Source organism: Myotis daubentonii, chromosome 16 (assembly GCF_963259705.1).
Source record: "Myotis daubentonii chromosome 16, mMyoDau2.1, whole genome shotgun sequence".
Classification (NCBI taxonomy): Eukaryota; Metazoa; Chordata; class Mammalia; order Chiroptera; family Vespertilionidae; genus Myotis; species Myotis daubentonii.
The window spans coordinates 43,822,868-43,841,483 of record NC_081855.1 but is presented as its reverse complement, the minus strand read 5'-3'; the positions used below and the strand labels follow the sequence as shown (position 1 = coordinate 43,841,483).

Below are 18,616 nucleotides of genomic sequence, written 5' to 3'. Positions count from 1 at the left end.
ATCAAGTCCTGGGAGTTGCCCCTGACCCCAGGGGCACACAGTTTGGTTTCTGAAGGGCCTGTAGGCCCACCAGGGCCCTGTCCGGCCTCAGAATCGTCACTGGGCACATCAGCAGGCTCTGTGCGGGGAGCATCTGGGTCCTGACAGGATGACAGGGAGCCCGCCCTGCCCGTCACCCTGACTCACAGCCACCTCCGGGCCCTTGCAGGTGCGAGTGGAAAAGTTCCGGGCAGAGGAGCTGATGTCCTGTGCCGGGCTGACTTCGCCCAGAATCGTCCCTTTGTATGGAGCAGTGAAGGAAGGCCCTTGGGTCAACATCTTCATGGAGCTGCTGGAAGGTGAGGAGCGAGGTCCCACCCCTTCTCCCTCAAAATTCAGAGCCCAGGGTTTTCCCGAGTCTTACCAGGTTCACCTTGGTCCCCAGTCCATCCGTTTTTAACCTATTGACCCTGTGGCATTGGCGGGAAAGGCCTGCTTTCCACCACCCGCCCTTGTCCTCGGCTTGGAGGCCTGGAAGAGCCCCACGTAAAGGCTGGCCCTTGGTCTCCAGGTGGCTCCCTGGGCCAGCTCATCAAGCAGATGGGCCGTCTGCCGGAGGACCGAGCCCTCTACTACCTGGGCCAGGCCCTGGAAGGGCTGGAATACCTCCACACCCGCAGGATCCTGCACGGCGATGTCAAAGGTGAGGCCCTGGTCCCGGCGGGCTCCTTCCCCTCCCGTCCTGCCGACTTCTTCCCCAGTCTGCTGGGCTCCCTGGTCATCTCCAGGGGCAGGGCCGGGGCCAGGCTGGCAGGGCTGTGCGTGGGAAGGGGACGTGTTCTCTAAGCCCTCATGGGTGGTGCCCCACTACACACGGGTGACCACTGAGGGGAGGGAGGCCGCAGAGCTGAGTAAACTCTGCCCCTGTCCCCTCACTCTTGGAACGCCTGCCTGCTGCCTGCCTTGAGCCTGAACTGATACCCTCCTCCCTTCCTCCATGACGAATGAGCCTAATCAAAAGCAGCAGCTGCCATGGAGGGTCAGCCAGAAAATTGCCTCACTGGCGGTCCAGGGTGGGCCGGGCCCGACGTGACTCACCTGTTCCTCTTTTCCCCGGGCGGCCCGGCAGCTGACAACGTGCTCCTGTCCAAGGATGGGAGCCGGGCAGCCCTCTGTGACTTTGGCCATGCTGTGTGCCTTCGACCTGATGGCCTGGGGAATTCCTTGCTCACCGGTAAGCCCATGCCCTCCCTCCCCATCCCCACCCCCACCCCCGCCTGTCGCCCTGATGATCATAGCCAGTAGCCTTAGTATTAGCCCTGTCCTCCTGTACCTTCCATAACGGGATCAGAGATGTGAGCACCATGTCCACCAACATGCTTCAGCCCCACAACCACCCTAGAGTATTATAAAGGCTTTTGTCAGACTTAAATGCAATAACGCATGTCAGCTGCTCGTTTCTGATGTTCCCTTTACACAGAGGAGAATGGAAAGGCTGCGTGCCCGGCCCTAGGTCCCAGGTCTTCTCCCAGACGCTTCCATGGCTCCATCCCTCTTGTCTGGCCTTCTGGGAGAGCTGTGCTCCCAGCCTGTGACCTCGGCCTTCCCGCACCTTTTTTTTTTTTTTTTAATATATTTTTTATTGATTTCTTACAGAGAGGAAGGGAGAGAGAGAGTTAGAAACATCGATGAGAGAGAAACATCGATCAGCTGCCTCCTGCACACCCCCCACTGGGGATGCGCCCGCAACCAAGGCACATGCCCCTGACCAGAATCGAACCCGGGACCCCTGAGTCCGCAGGCCGACGCTCCATCCACTGAGCCAAACCAGTCAGGGCTTCCTGCACCTTTGAGAGCAGGTTCTGGAGGCACAAAGGCCTGAGCTGTGTAGCTGGAGAAATATCTGGTTTTAACTTTTTAACTTATATTTTTCTGATTATTAAAGTAATCTACACCCATTGTAAGATATTTTGCAACTACAGAGTTAAATGGTATAGAAGGGGAGGAAAAAAGGAATTCTCACCATTTTCCTTTCTCAGAAAGATAATCATGAAATTTTAGATAATTCCTTCCAGGTATTTTGAATTTTTTTTCTGTACATAGTTAAGGCCATTATAACCCAATTCTGTGCCCTGCTTTTTTTCATTTATAACATTAAGCATAAAGTAGTTTCCTTTTGCTCAAAGGAAAAACAACCTTTTGGGAAAAAGTGCTTACTTGTTGTTAAAGGGTTGTGATGGTGATTCTGAAGATGTAAATTGAACATGGACACCTGCCCTCCACTCTAAAATAACTTGGGGGTTTTCTTATTACAAAAAATAATTCCTTTTCTAATATATTTGCAGGAACTAGAGCTAAACAAAAATAAAAACTGTAGATCACCAGAACAAAAAAATGCTATTTACATCTGGTATCAATCCTAGCCCAGTGGTTCTCAACCTTCTGGCCCTTTAAATACAGTTCCTCATGCTGTGACCCAACCATAAAATTATTTTCGTTGCTACTTCATAACTGTAATGTTGCTACTGTTATGAATCATCATGTAAATATCTGATGTGCAGGATGGTCTTAGGCGACCCCTGTGAAAGGGTCGTTCGACCGCCAAAGGGGTCGCGACCCACAGGTTGAGAACCACTGTTCTAGCCTTTATGAACATAGGTTTTCTTTTTTTTCACTTACTAAAATTTCAGGAATATGATACCATTCATTAGTCTTCTACAACCTAATTTTCAATGTCCAGGCCCCTCCCCATTTTAAAAAAGCACCTAAAGGATTTGGTCCAAAGGGCAGCGTCCATGTTTGGATGATGTATTCTTTGTACCAGTCCCAGCAGAACCCCTGACTTAGCTCAGCCCCAGCAGGTGTGATATGAAAGCACTTTAACACAGACAAGTTCAAGGCATCTCAGGAACAGACTGGGGTGGTCATTGCCGAAGCTCTTGCCTATCAGAGGTCACATGTGACTTCTGTCTCCCTTGCCTCCTCAGGGGACTACATCCCTGGCACAGAGACCCACATGGCTCCAGAGGTGGTGATGGGCAAGCCCTGTGATGCCAAGGTGGACGTGTGGAGCAGCTGTTGCATGATGCTGCATATGCTCAACGGCTGCCACCCTTGGACCCAGTACTTCCGAGGGCCGCTCTGCCTCAAGGTCAGTGACAGCACCTGAGACAGCCAGGAGGGACAGCCAGCAGGGCCACGGGGCTCTGGCTGCAGCCTGGAGGTGGCCTTGCATTTAGCTGCTCTGCAGTGGCAGATGGGAGCAGGGAACAGGAAGAGGCCTCATAAATGTGGGATCCTGGCTAAAATACGTGTCCCCCAAATCTGAGGGGCCAAGGGGAGATCCTAGGTGAGGGATCTCCTTGACCTCCCTCAGGTCTGAGCTCTCCTAGGTCTACACTCTGGGCCCCCTCTGCCTGCCTCCTGACAGGCTGGGCCCGGAGGTCCTGGGCGTCTTGCTGCCTGGCTCTGACCTATCCTACTTGCACCCTCTTTTTCCCTTTTCTTGGAAAAGTCTCAGACTTCACTCTCCCCCAGGTCCCTCCAGTCCTTATGACCAACCCCCCAGCACAGCAGGGTGGGAGAGTGGAGAGAAGCAAGAAGAGAAAGCTGGGAAATGAGGGGGAGGCAGGCCTCACGTGTTGCTTTTTTGTTTTGTGAATATATTTTTATTGATTTCAGAGAGGGAGAGGGAGAGAGATAGAAACATCAGTGATGAGAATCATTGATCAGCTGCCTCCTGCATGCCCCACACTGGGGATCGAGCCCACAACCGGACATGTGCCCTGACCAGGAATCGAACCGTGACCTCCTGGTTCATAGGTCAGCGCTCAACCACGGAGCCATGCCAGCAGGGCCTCACGTGTTGCTTTTTTGACCCCCAGATTGCCAGCGAGCCTCCGCCTGTGAGGGAGATCCCGCCTTCCTGCACCCCTCTCACAGCCCAGGCCATCGAGGAGGGGCTGCGGAAAGAGCCTGTCCAGCGAGCATCTGCGCTAGAGCTGGGGGGGAAAGTCCACCTGGCGCTGCAGCGCGGTAAGAGCCTGTGCTGGCCGGAGGGCGAGGGAGGCTGCGGCTAGGTAGTGGCCAGGAGCAAGGCACTCGGCCTGCCGGAGCCTTGGTTTCCCCAGGGGAACATCAGGGTTGGTAAGACTGTGCAGAGGCCGTGCTCAAGAGATGGGGGAGGGGTTTACAACATGTAAAGGCGGCCCAAACTCATTAGTCTTCAGAGAATGTGCACCAGAGCCAGCTGTCACTCTCCAGCCATTTGAGCGGCAGAGCCTGAAAGTTGGCAGCACCAAGCACTGGTGGGGATGTGGGACAGGAGGCCGCAGGCTCTGCTGAGGGCGCTGGCCAGAGCCTTGGTCAGCACTCAGGCAGACACCTGCAGACCTGGGAGCCGCCCTCCACGGAGGGCGCTGCCAAAGGGGTTCTCACCAAATCCCTAAGCCAGCGGTTCTCAACCTGTGGGTCGCGACCCCTTTGGCGGTCAAACGACCCTTTCACAGGGGTCGCCTAACACCATCCTGCATAGCAGATATTTACATCACGGTTCATAACAGTAGCAACATTACAGTTATGAAGTAGCAACGAAAATAACTTTATGATTGGATCACAACATGAGGAACTGTATTTAAAGGGCCAGAAGGTTGAGAACCACTGCTAAGCGGACACGCTGAGGACGGCACTGCAGCCTCGTTTGCGGGAGGGGAACTGGGTGCAGTGGGGTGTCCTTCCCTGGGAGGTAGAGAGGCCAAGGGTGGGGGCTGCCTCACAGAGCACCACCCAGCAGTTAAAGCAGCTCCATGTTCACAGAGCAGCCGGGCTGCTTACAACCACAGTGCTGGTGGAAAGAGGACCAGCGGAGCGGGGCCCACAGCACAAGGCCTTTTTTGTAAATTAAAAAATCGATAAATAAAAACCACAAACGCTCTGCAAGAATGAAATCAAACCCAAAATGGCACATTGAACGTAACGGACTGTTACCTGGGAGGTTGGCAGGGGAAAGGCCGTGGTTATGGGAATGAAAAGGGAATAAGACAGGAGAGGGACCTTCTGTAGCCCCCAACCCCAACATGGACGTTACAAGGATGCTCAGGGGCTGAAGTGCCCCCTCTCCAGAGAATGGTGCCCTGGGGAAGCCTGTGGAAGGGAGGAGTAGAGAGGGGGTCAGGGAGGCAGTTTAGCTGGGAACTCTGAGTTGGTGTTACCCCAGAACGGTTTTTAAATCTTCTCTTGACTAGTAATAACAAAGTCCTCGTCTGGAGCCAGTTCTGTCCTTTTTCAACTTGCTGCTGTGACCTAGGAAGAAATTGAATAAAAAAACAGAAATACTGTCCACTTGCCATTGTAGGCCATCCGATGGGAGCGGCCTCCTCTGGGGCGCACGCTGCCCTCCTAAGTGTGTCCCTCAGTGAGGCCAGAGCCCTCCCCACTGCTCGGTGCTGGCCCATGGCCACCTCACCCCGTGTGCTCTCTGTTTTGTAGTGGGAGGTCTGAAGAGCCCTTGGAGGGGAGAGTACAAAGAGCCAAGACATCTGCCGCCGGCACTCCAAGGCCATCCGCCAGCACACCCAGCCCACTCTCACCAGACCCTGCAAGCCCAGCCCGGGGAGCCCTCCCCAGGGGCCCCGGGGCCCCAGCCAGCCGAGGACACCACAGGCGGGGCCCCCAAGCTCCAACCTCCTCTACCTCCAGATCCCCCAGAGCGAAACAAGTGCCCAAGCCTGAACTGGGGCAAGGAGGAGTCTGGGATGTGGGAACCCTTGCCTCTGTCCTCCCTGGACCCGGCCCCCAGCAAACACCCCAGCTCGCCAGAGCGGAAGGCCACCTTCCCGGAGCAGGAACTGCAGCAGCTGGAAATAGGTACGGCCTCTGGGTCCCAGGCTTCCTCTCCTTTCCAGCCCCTTCCCCATGGATCGGCCCCTGCAGTCTGTGCAGGAAGACCCCTGGCCGCACAGCCGGGCCCCTCCCATCTTTCACAGCCTCCTTCTGCTTTGTTTGCAGAATTATTTCTGAACAGCCTGTCCCAGCCGTTTTCTCTGGAGGAACAGGAGCAGATCCTCTCGTGCCTCAGCGTCGACAGCCTCTCCCTGTCAGATGACAGCGAAAAGGTGAGTCGGCCGTGAGCCGGGCACCAGGGCACAGAGCAGGTGGCTTCGTGTCCAGCTGGTGAACGGGCTGTGTGCGAGTAGTGGGTAAAGAAAGGGAGCGGGATGGGGTCACCCCTTCCTGCTGGGAGGGGTCTTCACTGGAGCAGGGGGCCTTGGTTTCTCAGAGTGAGACACTCCATCTCCAGCCAGCACTGCCGGACATTAGGGAATGGTTTGGCCACTGGGGATGGTGGGGAAGGAGGCTTGGGTCTTGGTCCCCATAGAAAAAGTCCTCACCCTCTTCCAGCTCAGGGGCCCCTCATGACCTCAGCCTCCTACTGAGCCCCAAAAGTGCCCAGTGGAGCCATACACCAACCTAGAATAAGAGCAGTTCCTCACTGCAGGGGCGGGCCCGGGTCCCCTTTGCCCCAAGCAGACCAAGGCCAGAGATGGTTCCCTGAGCCCAGCACCCTGAGTCTGTTCCCCCGCTTGTTGTTTCAGAACCCGTCAAAGGCCTCTCAGAGCTCGCGGGACACCCTGAGTTCCGGCGTGCACTCGTGGGGCAGCCAGGCCGAGGCTCGCAGCTCCAGCTGGAACATGGTGCTGGCCCGGGGGCGGCCCACGGATACGCCAAGCTATTTCAATGGTACAGCACCCACCTGCTCAGCAGCCCCCAGCACCTGACCCACCTGGGACTAGGGAGCCTGAGGGCTTTGTCTCCCTTCCTCTGGCACATGGCGAAGGGAGAGGAAGGCTCCTGGCACCCAGAACTTGAAGTACTTGGCCATTAAGTCAGTTTAGAGCAAAGGCCCTGCTCGCCCTTTCCTGCTGGGGCAGAGGGACTGTTGCCCCTGGTGGGCTGTGGATAGAGCTCGGAAGTCAAGAGTCAAGAGCCTTGGCCTAGAATCAAGAAACTGAGCAATGAATGTCTCTGAACAAGGTTGCTGGGATCCTCCACTGGGGTCTGAATTCAGAATTGCAGAGAGAAATTATAGAACTTCATTTTCAGGCTTGGTTGCATAAGTTACGTTGTGATTTCAATACAACAAGGGTTTCATCAGCTCACAGTCCCGGGCCCTCACCAGGGCCAGTGTGACTCATGGTTATCAAGCCTGCACTGCCTGGCCAGAGGCCTCTTCAGCTCAGGGAACATTACAGTCTAAGATGCCTGCGGTCTAACTTAGGGATCTTTGTTTCCAGTTCCTTTCTGCTTTGTGTGCGCGCTGGAGTACTACTTCCCCATGGAAGCCACCCTTAGCTCTCTGCTCTGTGCAGGGCAAACTCTGGTATTGACAGAAAATGGCCTAGCAAGTGTATAACCTTAGGGCCACTCCGGACTAAATAGCATGTATGCAGCTTCCTCACAGCCAGCCTGCTTCCCTCTGCTTAGGGCTCCTCAGGGAGCCAGCAGTCACTTTCCTGACGGTCACCTTGCTTGCATTCTAGGTGTGAAAGTCCAAATACAGTCTCTCAATGGTGAACACCTACACATCCGGGAGTTCCACCGGGTCAAGGTGGGAGACATTGCAACTGGCATCAGCAGCCAGGTAAGGGGCAGGTACACGCTCAGGGGCAGAGGAAGGCTTCTGAATGAGCAGAAATGGCCTGTGGAGAATAGTTGGCCTTGGATGTCCCCCAGGGTCTCGGGGCAAGGCTGGCAGTGGTGCCTACGGGGTTGTCAGGACCCGCACTTGGACCAGGTGAAAGGCAGTGGTGCCCTCAGGTGCACTGCTTGGCTGGAGGGAGGTAGCTCCCAGGGTTGGGGGAGAGGAGACCGGCAGCTTTATACTTTAGGTAGCTTCTGAGGCCAGGCCAGTGTCTCAGGCCCACTGCTTTGCTCTGCCCCAGATCCCAGCCGCAGCCTTCAGCTTGGTGACCAAGGATGGGCAGCCTGTGCGCTATGACATGGAGGTGCCAGACTCGGGCATCGACCTGCAGTGTACCCTGGCCCCAGATGGCAGCTTCGCCTGGAGTTGGAGGGTCAAGCACGGCCAGCTGGAGAACAGGCCCTAACCCAGCCTCCGCCACCGGCTCCACTCAGCCAGGGGAGCCTTCCTTCTCGGCGCTCGATGCTGCCGCTGAGCCAGGCTCAGGCAGCTCCCAGGGATCTCAGCAGTGGGACCAGGGCAAAGGGGGCACCAGCAAAATGCCTCCTAGGATTTCCCACTTGCATCCTGCCGGACCCACCGAGAGAACACCCTGTGCCCATGTGAGGAGGAGAAAGAAGTCAAGAGGCCTCTTTCCACAGGGAACAGAGAGGGCCTTCTCTGACCTGGTTCAAACGAGCTGGCCTGGCCCTCTGGATCAGTGACCACTTGTCAGGGGAGAGCAGTTTGGGGCCCATGAGGGACCTGCTGGTGGGTGAGCCTCTCAGCCTCTACGCAGGTCTGAGGGTGTCAAGTGCCTACAGACCCTTACCCAGGTCCAGCACAGGACCAGGCGGCAGGTGTGCCCAGCCTTGGGTAAACGGGGCCTTCTGACCCCCTTGCCTGGCCTGGCCACTCTTCAGACAGAGAGGGAGGGAGGGAGGCCTGACTGGGAAGTCTCCCTGGGAGAATGCACCACGTTCTTCAGGGCATTGCAGCGCAGGTCCTGTGCTAAACGCCGCTTCAGCCAGGACCAAAGAAGGTGTTTCAGTGACGTGGTCCTCACTCAGTCCGCACGTTCGTGCCCCGTGGCTGCTGGCCACGCCTTCCCCAGAGCTGCAGGCCCAGCACTGCCCTGACTAGCTGGCACTCGATCCCCTTGTCCGTAAAGTGAAGGGCGACAGCATGAGACCTCCCTGACAGGAAGTGCCTGGGGAGAAGGATGAAAGACAGAAAAGAACGCAGCAGATGTAGGCGCTACTGTTACCCGAGCCACGGCTTCCAACATCTTGCACACCAGCTTCCCAAGACACAGCTCAGGCATCATGCCCACACTGACCCTGCCCTGCCCCAGGTTACGGGGGCACTGCCAGCTGCACTTTGCACTCTGATGACCTCAAAGCACTTTCACGGCTGCCCTCCAGGAGGGCAGGTCACTAGCACAAGCAGACTAGGAGATGGGGTGAAGGGACTCAAGTCTTGACCTGTCTCCACACATGTGATCCCTTCAAACCTCCAGATTTAAGATGAGTCTCCCCCCCCCCCCAATTCCTCTTCATTGCCCAGTCCAGCCTTTTCAGGGGGGAAGCTGATCAGGACTCATGTAGCATTAATCAACTGTGAATCACTGGGAGTTGAGGAGCCTGCTAGTCTCAGCCCCTGGGGATGAGGGGGTATCTATCCCCTGAGATTCCTCCTTTGGAAATCTTTTCCCCAAGTCTTGCCAAGGTGCCCTCTGTCCAGCTATCTACAAGGAGCCATCCTGCTCCCCAGGGAGAGACCCCGGCCCCCAGTACATGAAGAACTGCAGGGTTCGAGTTCCCGGGAACTCTGTGAGCAATAAAGTTTCGAGTAATGACACGTATTCAGACCCTGGCTCTCTCCATTCTCTCGCCTGCTTGCAAAGACTTGGATCCTAACAGCTGCTTCCCTTTGCCTTCATGGTAGGATCTTGCCAAGTCTGCCCTATGTTTGGGGCAAGGACGGTTTTCAACCTTTGAGTGGGGCTGCCTTTCCCACCACTCCCAGTGGGTGCTTCCAGTCCCCCCTCTGAGCTACCCATCAGACTGGTTTGGCAAGATGCCCCACTGGTGGCAGCAGGGAAGTCCCTGCCAAACTGCCAGGCTTAAGGGAGGAGGACAGCGGAGAAGAGAAGGCCTGGGCACTGACCAGGCATGGATAGTGGGACATCCTGCAGGCCCAGAACAAAGACTGCCCCACCCACTGCTCCTGTCCCTGAGGCCAGGCTCCAGGGGACTTAGTGGGGAGGGGGAGGAGAGCCTGGACTCCCAGCCACCTCCTGGGGCCTGCCTGTGAGCAGGGGTGACTTCTCAGAGTGGGACCTTGGTCAGGGGACGGGCCTGCCTGAGGGTGATGCCACCAGCACACAGGGTGTCTTGTCTCATCTGGCTCCACACCCGCTGAAGCTGTGCACGAGTGAGTGTGTGTGTGTGTGTGCACACCTGCGCGCAGGGACATACCCGCCCACCTTGGGGTAAAGGTCGAAGGTCCCATGGGTTCTTGGAGGGCTCCTGGGTGCACGGAGGGCAGCGGCCTTGGGCCAGAGCAGGTGCAAAGGCCAGTCGGGGAGACCCCAGGCGTACCCCTGCCCAGCCCTCTCTGCCCTGGGCCTGCTGCGAGGCGCAGAGCTGCCTGGTCTCCAGGAGCTGCCTGGTCCCCAGACCCAGACGGGCTCCAGACCCGAACGGGCGGGTGGGGCCTCCTCCGGAGTCCGCCCCTTCGGGCCGCTCCCACCCACGCGCCGGAAACCCACGCGCCGGAAACGCAGAGCGCAGTTCCTGGCCCACGGGACTCGCCGGGACGTCACAGAGGCAGTGACATCACAGGCACCGCGCCCACAGCAGCTCCACCGCCGCCACCAAAGAGCACAGTGGAGGCGGAGGGGCCAGCAGCCACCATCCCTCCCCGCCTCCCCCAGAGCCTCCCTGGCCGCCAACTCGGTCTGCATGGGGATGACAGGTGGGAGCGGGCGGCGGCGGGTGGGCGGGGAAAGTGGACGTGGGGGGCAGGGTCTTGGCCCCGCGCTCCTGCCCCTGCTCCTCAAGGCGGGCGAGGGGGTGTGCACAGTATTAAGGGCGATTCCAGCCAAAGCCCTGGCCATCCTCAGGGGGAGAGGGGGACGAGGGACCGGGGGGGGGGGGGGGGGGGCGGGGGCGGAGGGGGGGGCGGGGGCGGGGGCGGCCCAACTCCGAGGCCTCGGCCCTGTGCAGCAGGTACACCTTGGGGTTAGGGCCGCACATTCGGAGGGTCTTGCCCAAAAGTTCTAGGAACAGTAGCCTTGTGCCCAGAAAAAGACTCATGAATTATCCAAACCGCAGACAACCGCTCAAGTCGTGGCTAGTTGCCCCTGACCGGTGCTCGGAACTTCCGCAGGAAGAAAAAGCAGCCACGACTGTTTCATGAGCACCTCCTCTGTGCTGTGCACTCTTCTGTGCCAAGGAGCAAAGATGCTTGCCCTCCGGGCCCTGGGTCTCCCCAGTTTCTGGTCATGGGGGCTCAGGCCCCCACTGGAATGAGGGCTTTTCCCTCAGGACCTTCTCTCCCTGGAAAACATACCTGGGCCAGCATTTTAAAATGCGCCCAAAACCAATGCATAAATAAATAATAAACTGTGCCAGAAACCAACAACCAGAGAGCAGCTTATCCCCTGTCCCAAATTTGTGGGGTAACAAATTTATGCAGACATTTTAAGTCACTCCTGCAACATTTATTACACCCCCTTCAGGGGCTATTCTTATGCTAAGTAGGCCTGGGTCTGATGCGTTGACTAAAAGTAAAATGTAGGTCAGCAAAAGCCCCCTCTGGGCGCACCTCCAGCTCTGGGTGAAGGAGAGCCATGGACAGGCTGCAGCACCTTCTCATCTGCGGCACCTGACCCTTCCCAGTACCCCTGATGCCAAGGCCGCCGCGAAGGGCAAGGGACAGTCCAGGGCTGAGCCCCAACTGAGCCGAGGGCTCGTTCACGCTCTTCAGACTCCTGGCCCGCCCCAGCTGAAGAAATGAGAGGTGGATCGGCCCCAAGTAAAAGCACAGTGTATGTGTCCAACTTGCCGTCTTCCCTGACCAACGGTGACACACCGGATATTTTCCAAGTATGGCAAAAATTGTAAAGGTCACTATAATGAAAGTTAAAGACACCAGGAGGAATAAAGGCATTGCATTTATTTTATTTTTTGATAAAGACTCTGCACAAAACCATACCAGGTCAATGAACAACAAAGTTATTGGGTAGTGATAAAAGCAAGCATTGCTATTGATAATGGAAGAGCAGCTGAGTTCGTCCAAAAACAAAACTAAAAATGGATACATATGTAATACCCTTTGTAATACTTTAAGCAATAAAAAAAATAAAAAATAAAAAAAAAATAAAATAAAATAAAAATAAAAAAAAAAAAATAAAAAAAAAAACAAAAACAAAACTATTTGATAGTGAATATAAGTGTTATGAATGTGGGTGAAGAAGTGGAAGAAAGTGGAGATGAAGGGAAAATCCTGCTCTTGACAGCCTCAGTAATTCTATCAAACATAAAGAAGAAATAATACCAATTTTACACAAACTCAGAAAATTGGAGAAGGAATACTTCTCAACTCCTTCTCTGAGGCCAGTATTACTCTACTATCAAAACCTGACAAAGACATTACAAGAAAAAATTACACACTAGTACACCTCATGAACATATATGTGAAAATTCTAAAAAAGAAAAATAGCAAATCAGATTCAACAGTGTACAAAAAGATAATACATCATGATGAAATGAGGTTTATTCCAGGAATGCAAGATTAATTTTTTTAATTTTTTTAAAATATATATTTTATTCACTTTTCACAGAGAGGAAGGGTGAAGGATAGAGAGCTAGAAACATCCATGAGGGAGAAACATCAATCAGCTGCCTCCTGCACACCTCCTACTGGGGATGTGCCCACAACCAAGGTACATGCCCTTGACTGGAATCGAACCTGGGACCCTTCAGTCCGCAGGCCGACGCTCTATCCACTGAGCCAAACTGGTTAGGGCATAATTTTTTAAAATTTTTAATCAGTGTAGTTCACCATAAAATGAATTATTAACAGAAAATATATAACAGTATTCATGTTAACATATAACATGCTATATATAACAATATGTTAACTGATTACAAAATAATTTTTAAAAAGCATCAGACAAAATCCCACATCCCTTCCTAACTAAAAACTAAGTAAACTAGGAATAGAAGGTAACATTGTCAACCCAATAAAAGGCATCTAAAAGAAAAACTACAGCCAGCCTCGCCGGTGTGGCTCAGTGAATAGAGTGTCGGCCTGTGAACTGAAGGGTCCCAGGTTCGATCCCAGTCAAGGGCACATGCCTGGGTTGCAGGCTCAATTCCCAGTGTGGGACATGCAGGAGGCAGCCAATCAATGGTTCTCTCTCATCATTGAGTTTCTATCTCTCTCTCCCTTCTCCTTCCTCTCTGAAATCAATAAAAATATATTTAAAAAAAAAAAGAAAGAGCCGAAACTGGTTTGGCTCAGTGGATAGAGCGTCGGCCTGCGGACTGAAAGGTCCCAGGTTCGATTCCGGTCAAGGGCATGTACCTTGGTTGCGGGCACATCCCTAGTGGGAAGTGTGCAGGAGGCAGCTGGTCGATGTTTCTCTCTCATCGCTGTTTCTAACTCTCTATCCCTCTCCCTTCCTCTCTGTAAAAAATCAATAAAATATATTTTAAAAAAAAGAAAGAAAAATTACAGCCAACATCATATTTAGCGGTGATATACTGAATGCTTTCTCCCTAAGCTCAGGAACAAAGCAAGGATGTCCACTCGCCACTTTATTCAACATTGCATTGGAGATTGTTCTCAGTGCGATAAGGCAAGAAAAGGAAATAAAGAGACACCTAGATTGGAAAGGAAGAAGTAAGACTGTCTTGAGTCACACACGTTATTGTTTATGTAGAAAACCTATGAATCTATCACAAAATAAAACTAGAACTTATAGGATTTTAGGACAGTTGCAAGATCAATACATTTCTATGTACTAGCAATCGGCAGTTAGAAATTGAAATTATTCCGCATCCTACAGAATGTCACGGAAGTCCCAAGTTGAGTCAAGCTCAGACTTTTGTTTCCAACCCCCAGTGCTGCTGTGAGGTCCACACCATAATCACTTTTCCTCCTGTCCACATCCAGTTGCTGTTCATGGGAGGATTAAGATTGCAGGATGTTGATTCAATAGCCAGGGAAACTCTGTAAACAAGCAAGGAAGGCTGTGAGGTCAGAGGCCTGGGAGGAGCAGCACTTGGGCAGGTGAAGTTGAAGATGAGAGAGATGGGGAAGCCACGGGAGTGTGAAGGGTTCTGAAGAGACCACTTATTCTGTCCATGGTGGTGCAGACTTCTAGCCCAGTTGATCCAGGCTGAACACAGAAGTGCCTAAATCCCAGTCCCAGGACCAGCCAGCAAGGACCCTCCTCAGCCTCTACATCTCTAGGAAGAGGCCACAGCACATTCTGATCCTTTTGATATAACCCTGGGAGCAGTTCTCAACCAGAGCCAGGATTGTCACTTCCTGCCACACTCCAGGCTCATGGGAACCCAGCTTGCCCATTGCCATGATGACCGCACCATCAACCCCTATCCACAACCCTGGGGATCTAGGAATGGGAGAGCCTCCCACCCCCAGAGATTGAAAAAAAGCTTTTGCAGTAAAAGACACAAATCTCCAGGGAGGGATCTAATGTGCCAAAAACCTGAGTGGGAAGACCTCCCCCAGGGAGTCTCTGTGTAGGGTTATCAGAGCTCCTAAATAACCAGGTCCGTGGCAGCATCACCTGGGTTGAGAACCTGGGCCCAGAGTTGGGGGTGGACGAGCCCAGGATGTGATGGGGTGAGAGCCAGGGAAAGAGGGTGGACTTTGGGATAGGAGGACGGGTAGTCTGAGTGGCAGAGCTGAAGCCTGGCCAGACGACAGTGGAGAAAAGGACAGAGGGACAGGAATGGAGGGAGATGAGGAAGGTTCATGTGGACATGATGGGGAGCCCCACACAGTGCCGGGCTCCTGGGTAGGACAGCATGCAAGACAGGGCACTTGAGTTTCCTGAGTCCAATCTGCATTCACGTGCTAACTTCCTGAATGATCAGCTGAAGGACCTTGGGCAAATGAACCTCCTTCTTGTTGAATCAACGAGATAAAGCCCAGAAAGTGCTCAACATAACGCCTGGGTTAGTAGTTCTCAATAAATGGCACTGAGTGCTGTTAGCATTCAGCCTTACGGAGGGCCAGCATGGGCCAGCGTGGAAAGTGGCGGGGAGCAGACGTGAAGGATAGGTCTTCATGTCTGCTGACACTGGCTAGCAAGAGGGAGGAAACAAGGGTTAAGATGAGAGAGGGAATGGCAAATGGGTTAAGGTGAGGAACGGAGAGAGATGGAGAGGACGGCTGAAGCATCACCAGCAGCCCCTGTTCCAGAACCTCTCACCACCTTCTTTCTGCCAGGTGCCAATGGATTTCCCTGCTGTAGCAAGGATTCGGTGGACATAGTGGAAACACAGTGAGAACCAGTCCCCCATCATCGGAGGACCGCTCCCCCACCTTCCAAGACCACCAACCCTTCCCCCCACTTGCCACCACTGCCAAGTTTTCATATACCCTCCCAACCCAGCATCTCCCTCCATCTGTTTTCAAAATCTCCCCAAGGATAGTATCCAGGCCAAAAGGCCATGGCGGGGCGAGGGCCCGGGGGTGTGGGTAGCACCCCCTCCTGCTTCTGTCTCCAGTCTCTGATCTTGGAGGAGGACTAAGGGGCAGTGGGGCATACCCAGAGACGCGGATGGGACCTGACCCCTTAGATCCACCTTGCTCTAAGGACAGAGCTGTCCGAGTTGGGGTTGGGCAGGTTCCTAAGGAAGGAGAGGGGGTCACATGGCTGAGCACTGAAGGCAAGGGGCCAAGATGGCAGCACATGGCCAACAAAACTGAGGGAACCCTACCCGCACACACACCTCTGCTCTTCACATCTGCTGAGCTGGGACTGAGCAGGTTGGGGAAAGGCAGTGCCCTGGGCTTTTCCTTCTATGAGGAGCCACTTCCTGGGCACTGGTTCTCCAAGTGAGCCGCATCAGCTGACAGATGCTTGATTAGAATGCGGATTCCTGGGCCTCGCCTCCAACCAATTGGATCCCTCTTTGCAGGGGGCCAGGGGGACAACTTGGCAAGCTCTCCAGGCACTTTCTAAACTCACTAAAGTTTGAGACTACAGCTCCAGAATTCTTGGTGGGAGTAGGGACAACCAAGGGAGTGGATAAGCTGGGGACATCTTGCCAGCCCCTGTATAAAGCTCCCCTCCCCGCTAAAGCCATCCCACCAACCCCGTGAAGCCCTGTCACCCACTCTGTCTCCTTCTGTCTTAGGATTGACTTAAACCAACATGAGCTCCAGCCTTCACATGAGGAGCTCCCGCCTGCACAAGAGGAGTCCCAGCCTGCACAAGAGGAGTTCCCGCCTGCACAAGAGGAGTCCCAGCCTGCACAAGAGGAGTCCCAGCCTGCACAAGAGGAGTCCCAGCCTGCACAAGAGGAGTCCCAGCCTGCACAAGAGGAGTCCCAGCCTGCACAAGAAGAGCCCCAGCCTGCACAAGAGGAGTCCCAGCCTGCACAAGAAGAGCCCCAGCCTGCACAAGAGGAGCTCCCGCCTGCACAAGAGGAGCCCCAGCCTGCACAAGAAGAGCCCCAGCCTGCACAAGAGGAAGATGAGGAAGAGGTAACAGTGGGCAGGGTCACCTTTTCTGAAGAGGTGGTAGACAAAGCCCATCTTCCCTAAATTCTAACCAGCCCCTAGCCTTGACAATTCTGGGACCCTAGTACCAAACTGATATTGACCTTGCTCACACCACCTCCCTGCCCCAGGAGGTCTCTGCAAAGAGACAGGTGTGGGGAGGAAGTGTGCAGAGTGTGTGTGTGTGTGTGTGTGTGTGTGTGTGTGTCCATGAGGGTTGGGGTCGGGGGAGCAGGGCAGGGAATTGGTGCAAGGGAGGACCCGAGGGGCAGGGGCCTCCTCAGCTTTCAGTTGAAACTTTTCAGGAGGATGAATTGCTACACTTGAATGTCCCACCTAAAGAGGACCCGGAACAAGACACAAAACTGGTGCAGGAGGCCAACACTCCGCCACCGTTGGAGTATTGCCCGCCATGGGAGTATTGCCCGGCCCCCATGCTTAAGCCTGAGGCCAAGCAGGACTCCAGCTGGAAGGTCTGCAATGAAGACCTGGAATCCTCCCTGCCCCTTGAGGGGGCGCTAACGCAGCAGGACTCCATCACAAGCCCGAGTATCACGGACGAGGAACAAGTGGACTCCACCCATCGCTCCATCTTTGTGCAGACTTCCAAGCACCTCTTCTGGGCAGACAAAGATATCCAGGCCTCAGAACACAGCCTGGATTTGGAGACCGGCATGCATCGTGGCGAGAGGACAGAGAAGATCGCCAGCCCCCTGAACCAGAAGGCAGCCCCAGAGCCGGTCCCCGTCAAGCAGTTCCAGGACGAAAGCACCCAGGCAGAGCTTTCAGAACCAGGCACCCGGCAGCCGTCAGACACCCACTTGCCCTACCCCTGTCTCACACCAGCTATCAACTTACAAGATCTGGTCAACTTCGCATCCTCCCTGGCCATCGCCTCCTCCAGCAACAGGGACCTGCCCAGTTTGGAGCACATGATGAAATCTCCACCCCAGAAGGCCGTGGAGCCTTCTACAGTGCCCATGGTGCCTTCTGCGGTGCCCATGGCGCCTTCTACGGTGCCCATGGCGCCTTCTACAGTGCCCATGGTGCCTTCTACGGTGCCCATGGTGGAGAGCACCACCCTGCCTGCCAAGGAGGAGCCAGAGCAGGAAAAGCTCTCTGGGTTGCAGGAGAGGGCATCCGAGAAGTCGCTGGAAGCCGGAGAGCCACTGGAATCTGCCAAGCAGGAAGACAAGACCCTGCGCCCTTACTTTGACTTTAGCAAGCCGGAGCCCCAAAGGACCGCCTTTAAAGGGAAAGTCAAGTTTATCCAGGCCCCGGCCAGGTCCTCTTCACTGAATGGAGACAGGAAAGAGTAAGTGAGGCTGGCGCAGCTCCCCGCAAGGGGTGGCTGCTCGAGGATGTGTGGGTGGGCCCGCCCCTCACAGTTTCGGGAGGACAGGGACCAGTGGAATGGGGGGCTGGGTGGAGGAAGGGGGGGTGCAGTGCCAAGGCCAGGGCTGGAGGAGGCCCGGGAACCTTGGAGAGTGAGCACTCCAGGGCTCACCAGGGACCTAGGTTCAAAATGGGAAGAGCCGTTCTAGCATTAGAAGGCCTCTCACCCCGCGGGCCGATGACCTGTCCCTCATCAGAAATGCTCAGGCTAATTCCATGCCAAGAACCTGACGGCTCCAGCCCGGGGCCCGGGACACTTCCATCGAGTGGCCAGTGCGGGAAAAGGGTCCTCCCAGCACCCCTTGCTTCTAGTGATGCATGGACACAGTACAATGTCAGCTGCCCATCCGCGTGCAGCAGGAGCAGGTCCTCTTGCCCCAGGGCCCTCCTCAGAGCGGCCTCTGGGCTCATCCCTCTCCCTTGACCCTCCCACTGGAGCCCAAATGACACCCTCTCTTTTGCATTGCAGCTCCGTGCCGGGAACCAAGAAAGAGACTCCATTAATGCTGAAAATCCATTTTAAGCTGTTGCCCACTTCTTCCCCCAGAGAAATGACTAAACAAAACCAATAAAGCCTCCAGTGCTGGCCCCGGCTCAGACTTTTTCTGCAGAAGCTCCGGAACCAGTGAACTCACCTGGCTGCGAAGTCCTTGTCTCGATTTCTGAGGGATGCCACCACCATTTTTTAACTACCCCAGGTCCCCCTGCCCCCTGAGGGCTCTACCAGCCCTGTTTGTCCCCGCTCACTCCCCACAGGTAGTTCCACCTTCCCTGCACCTCCCTAGCCTCCATATT

The 18,616-nt window shown here is 54.8% G+C and overlaps 2 protein-coding genes and 1 long non-coding RNA gene across 6 annotated transcripts in view; 2 read left to right on the top strand and 1 right to left on the bottom strand.

The window, feature by feature from the left end:
• The window catches only part of LOC132218786 (uncharacterized), a 449,343-nt gene extending 447,532 nt beyond the window's left edge, over positions 1-1,811 (bottom strand). The window contains exon 1 of the long non-coding RNA XR_009449271.1: positions 1,705-1,811. This is a non-coding gene — a long non-coding RNA (uncharacterized LOC132218786). The remainder of the gene's footprint in view (positions 1-1,704) is intronic.
• The window catches only part of MAP3K14 (mitogen-activated protein kinase kinase kinase 14), a 44,217-nt gene extending 34,696 nt beyond the window's left edge, over positions 1-9,521 (top strand). For all 3 annotated transcript variants that reach the window (XM_059670490.1, XM_059670489.1, XM_059670491.1), the window contains 10 exons: positions 209-338; positions 551-682; positions 1,109-1,213; positions 2,967-3,130; positions 3,864-4,014; positions 5,467-5,844; positions 5,986-6,092; positions 6,573-6,717; positions 7,518-7,618; positions 7,920-9,521. In XM_059670490.1, coding sequence (XP_059526473.1) covers positions 209-338; positions 551-682; positions 1,109-1,213; positions 2,967-3,130; positions 3,864-4,014; positions 5,467-5,844; positions 5,986-6,092; positions 6,573-6,717; positions 7,518-7,618; positions 7,920-8,084 — 1,578 coding nt within the window. In that variant the 3' untranslated portion in view covers positions 8,085-9,521. The remainder of the gene's footprint in view (positions 1-208; positions 339-550; positions 683-1,108; positions 1,214-2,966; positions 3,131-3,863; positions 4,015-5,466; positions 5,845-5,985; positions 6,093-6,572; positions 6,718-7,517; positions 7,619-7,919) is intronic.
• A 964-nt stretch (positions 9,522-10,485) lies between these two features.
• Positions 10,486-18,407, top strand: SPATA32 (spermatogenesis associated 32). 2 transcript variants are annotated; one of them, XM_059670461.1, is made up of 5 exons: positions 10,486-10,636; positions 15,149-15,203; positions 16,063-16,411; positions 16,732-17,741; positions 18,291-18,407. In XM_059670461.1, exons 1-5 carry the CDS (start codon positions 10,624-10,626, stop codon positions 18,391-18,393), a joined length of 1,530 nt encoding a protein of 509 aa, XP_059526444.1. In that variant the 5' UTR covers positions 10,486-10,623; the 3' UTR covers positions 18,394-18,407. The 2 variants fall into 2 exon arrangements, with proteins under 2 accessions (XP_059526444.1, XP_059526443.1); XM_059670460.1 differs by lacking the exon at positions 10,486-10,636 and having other exon boundaries at positions 14,404-15,203.
• Positions 18,408-18,616: the final 209 nt, after the last annotated feature.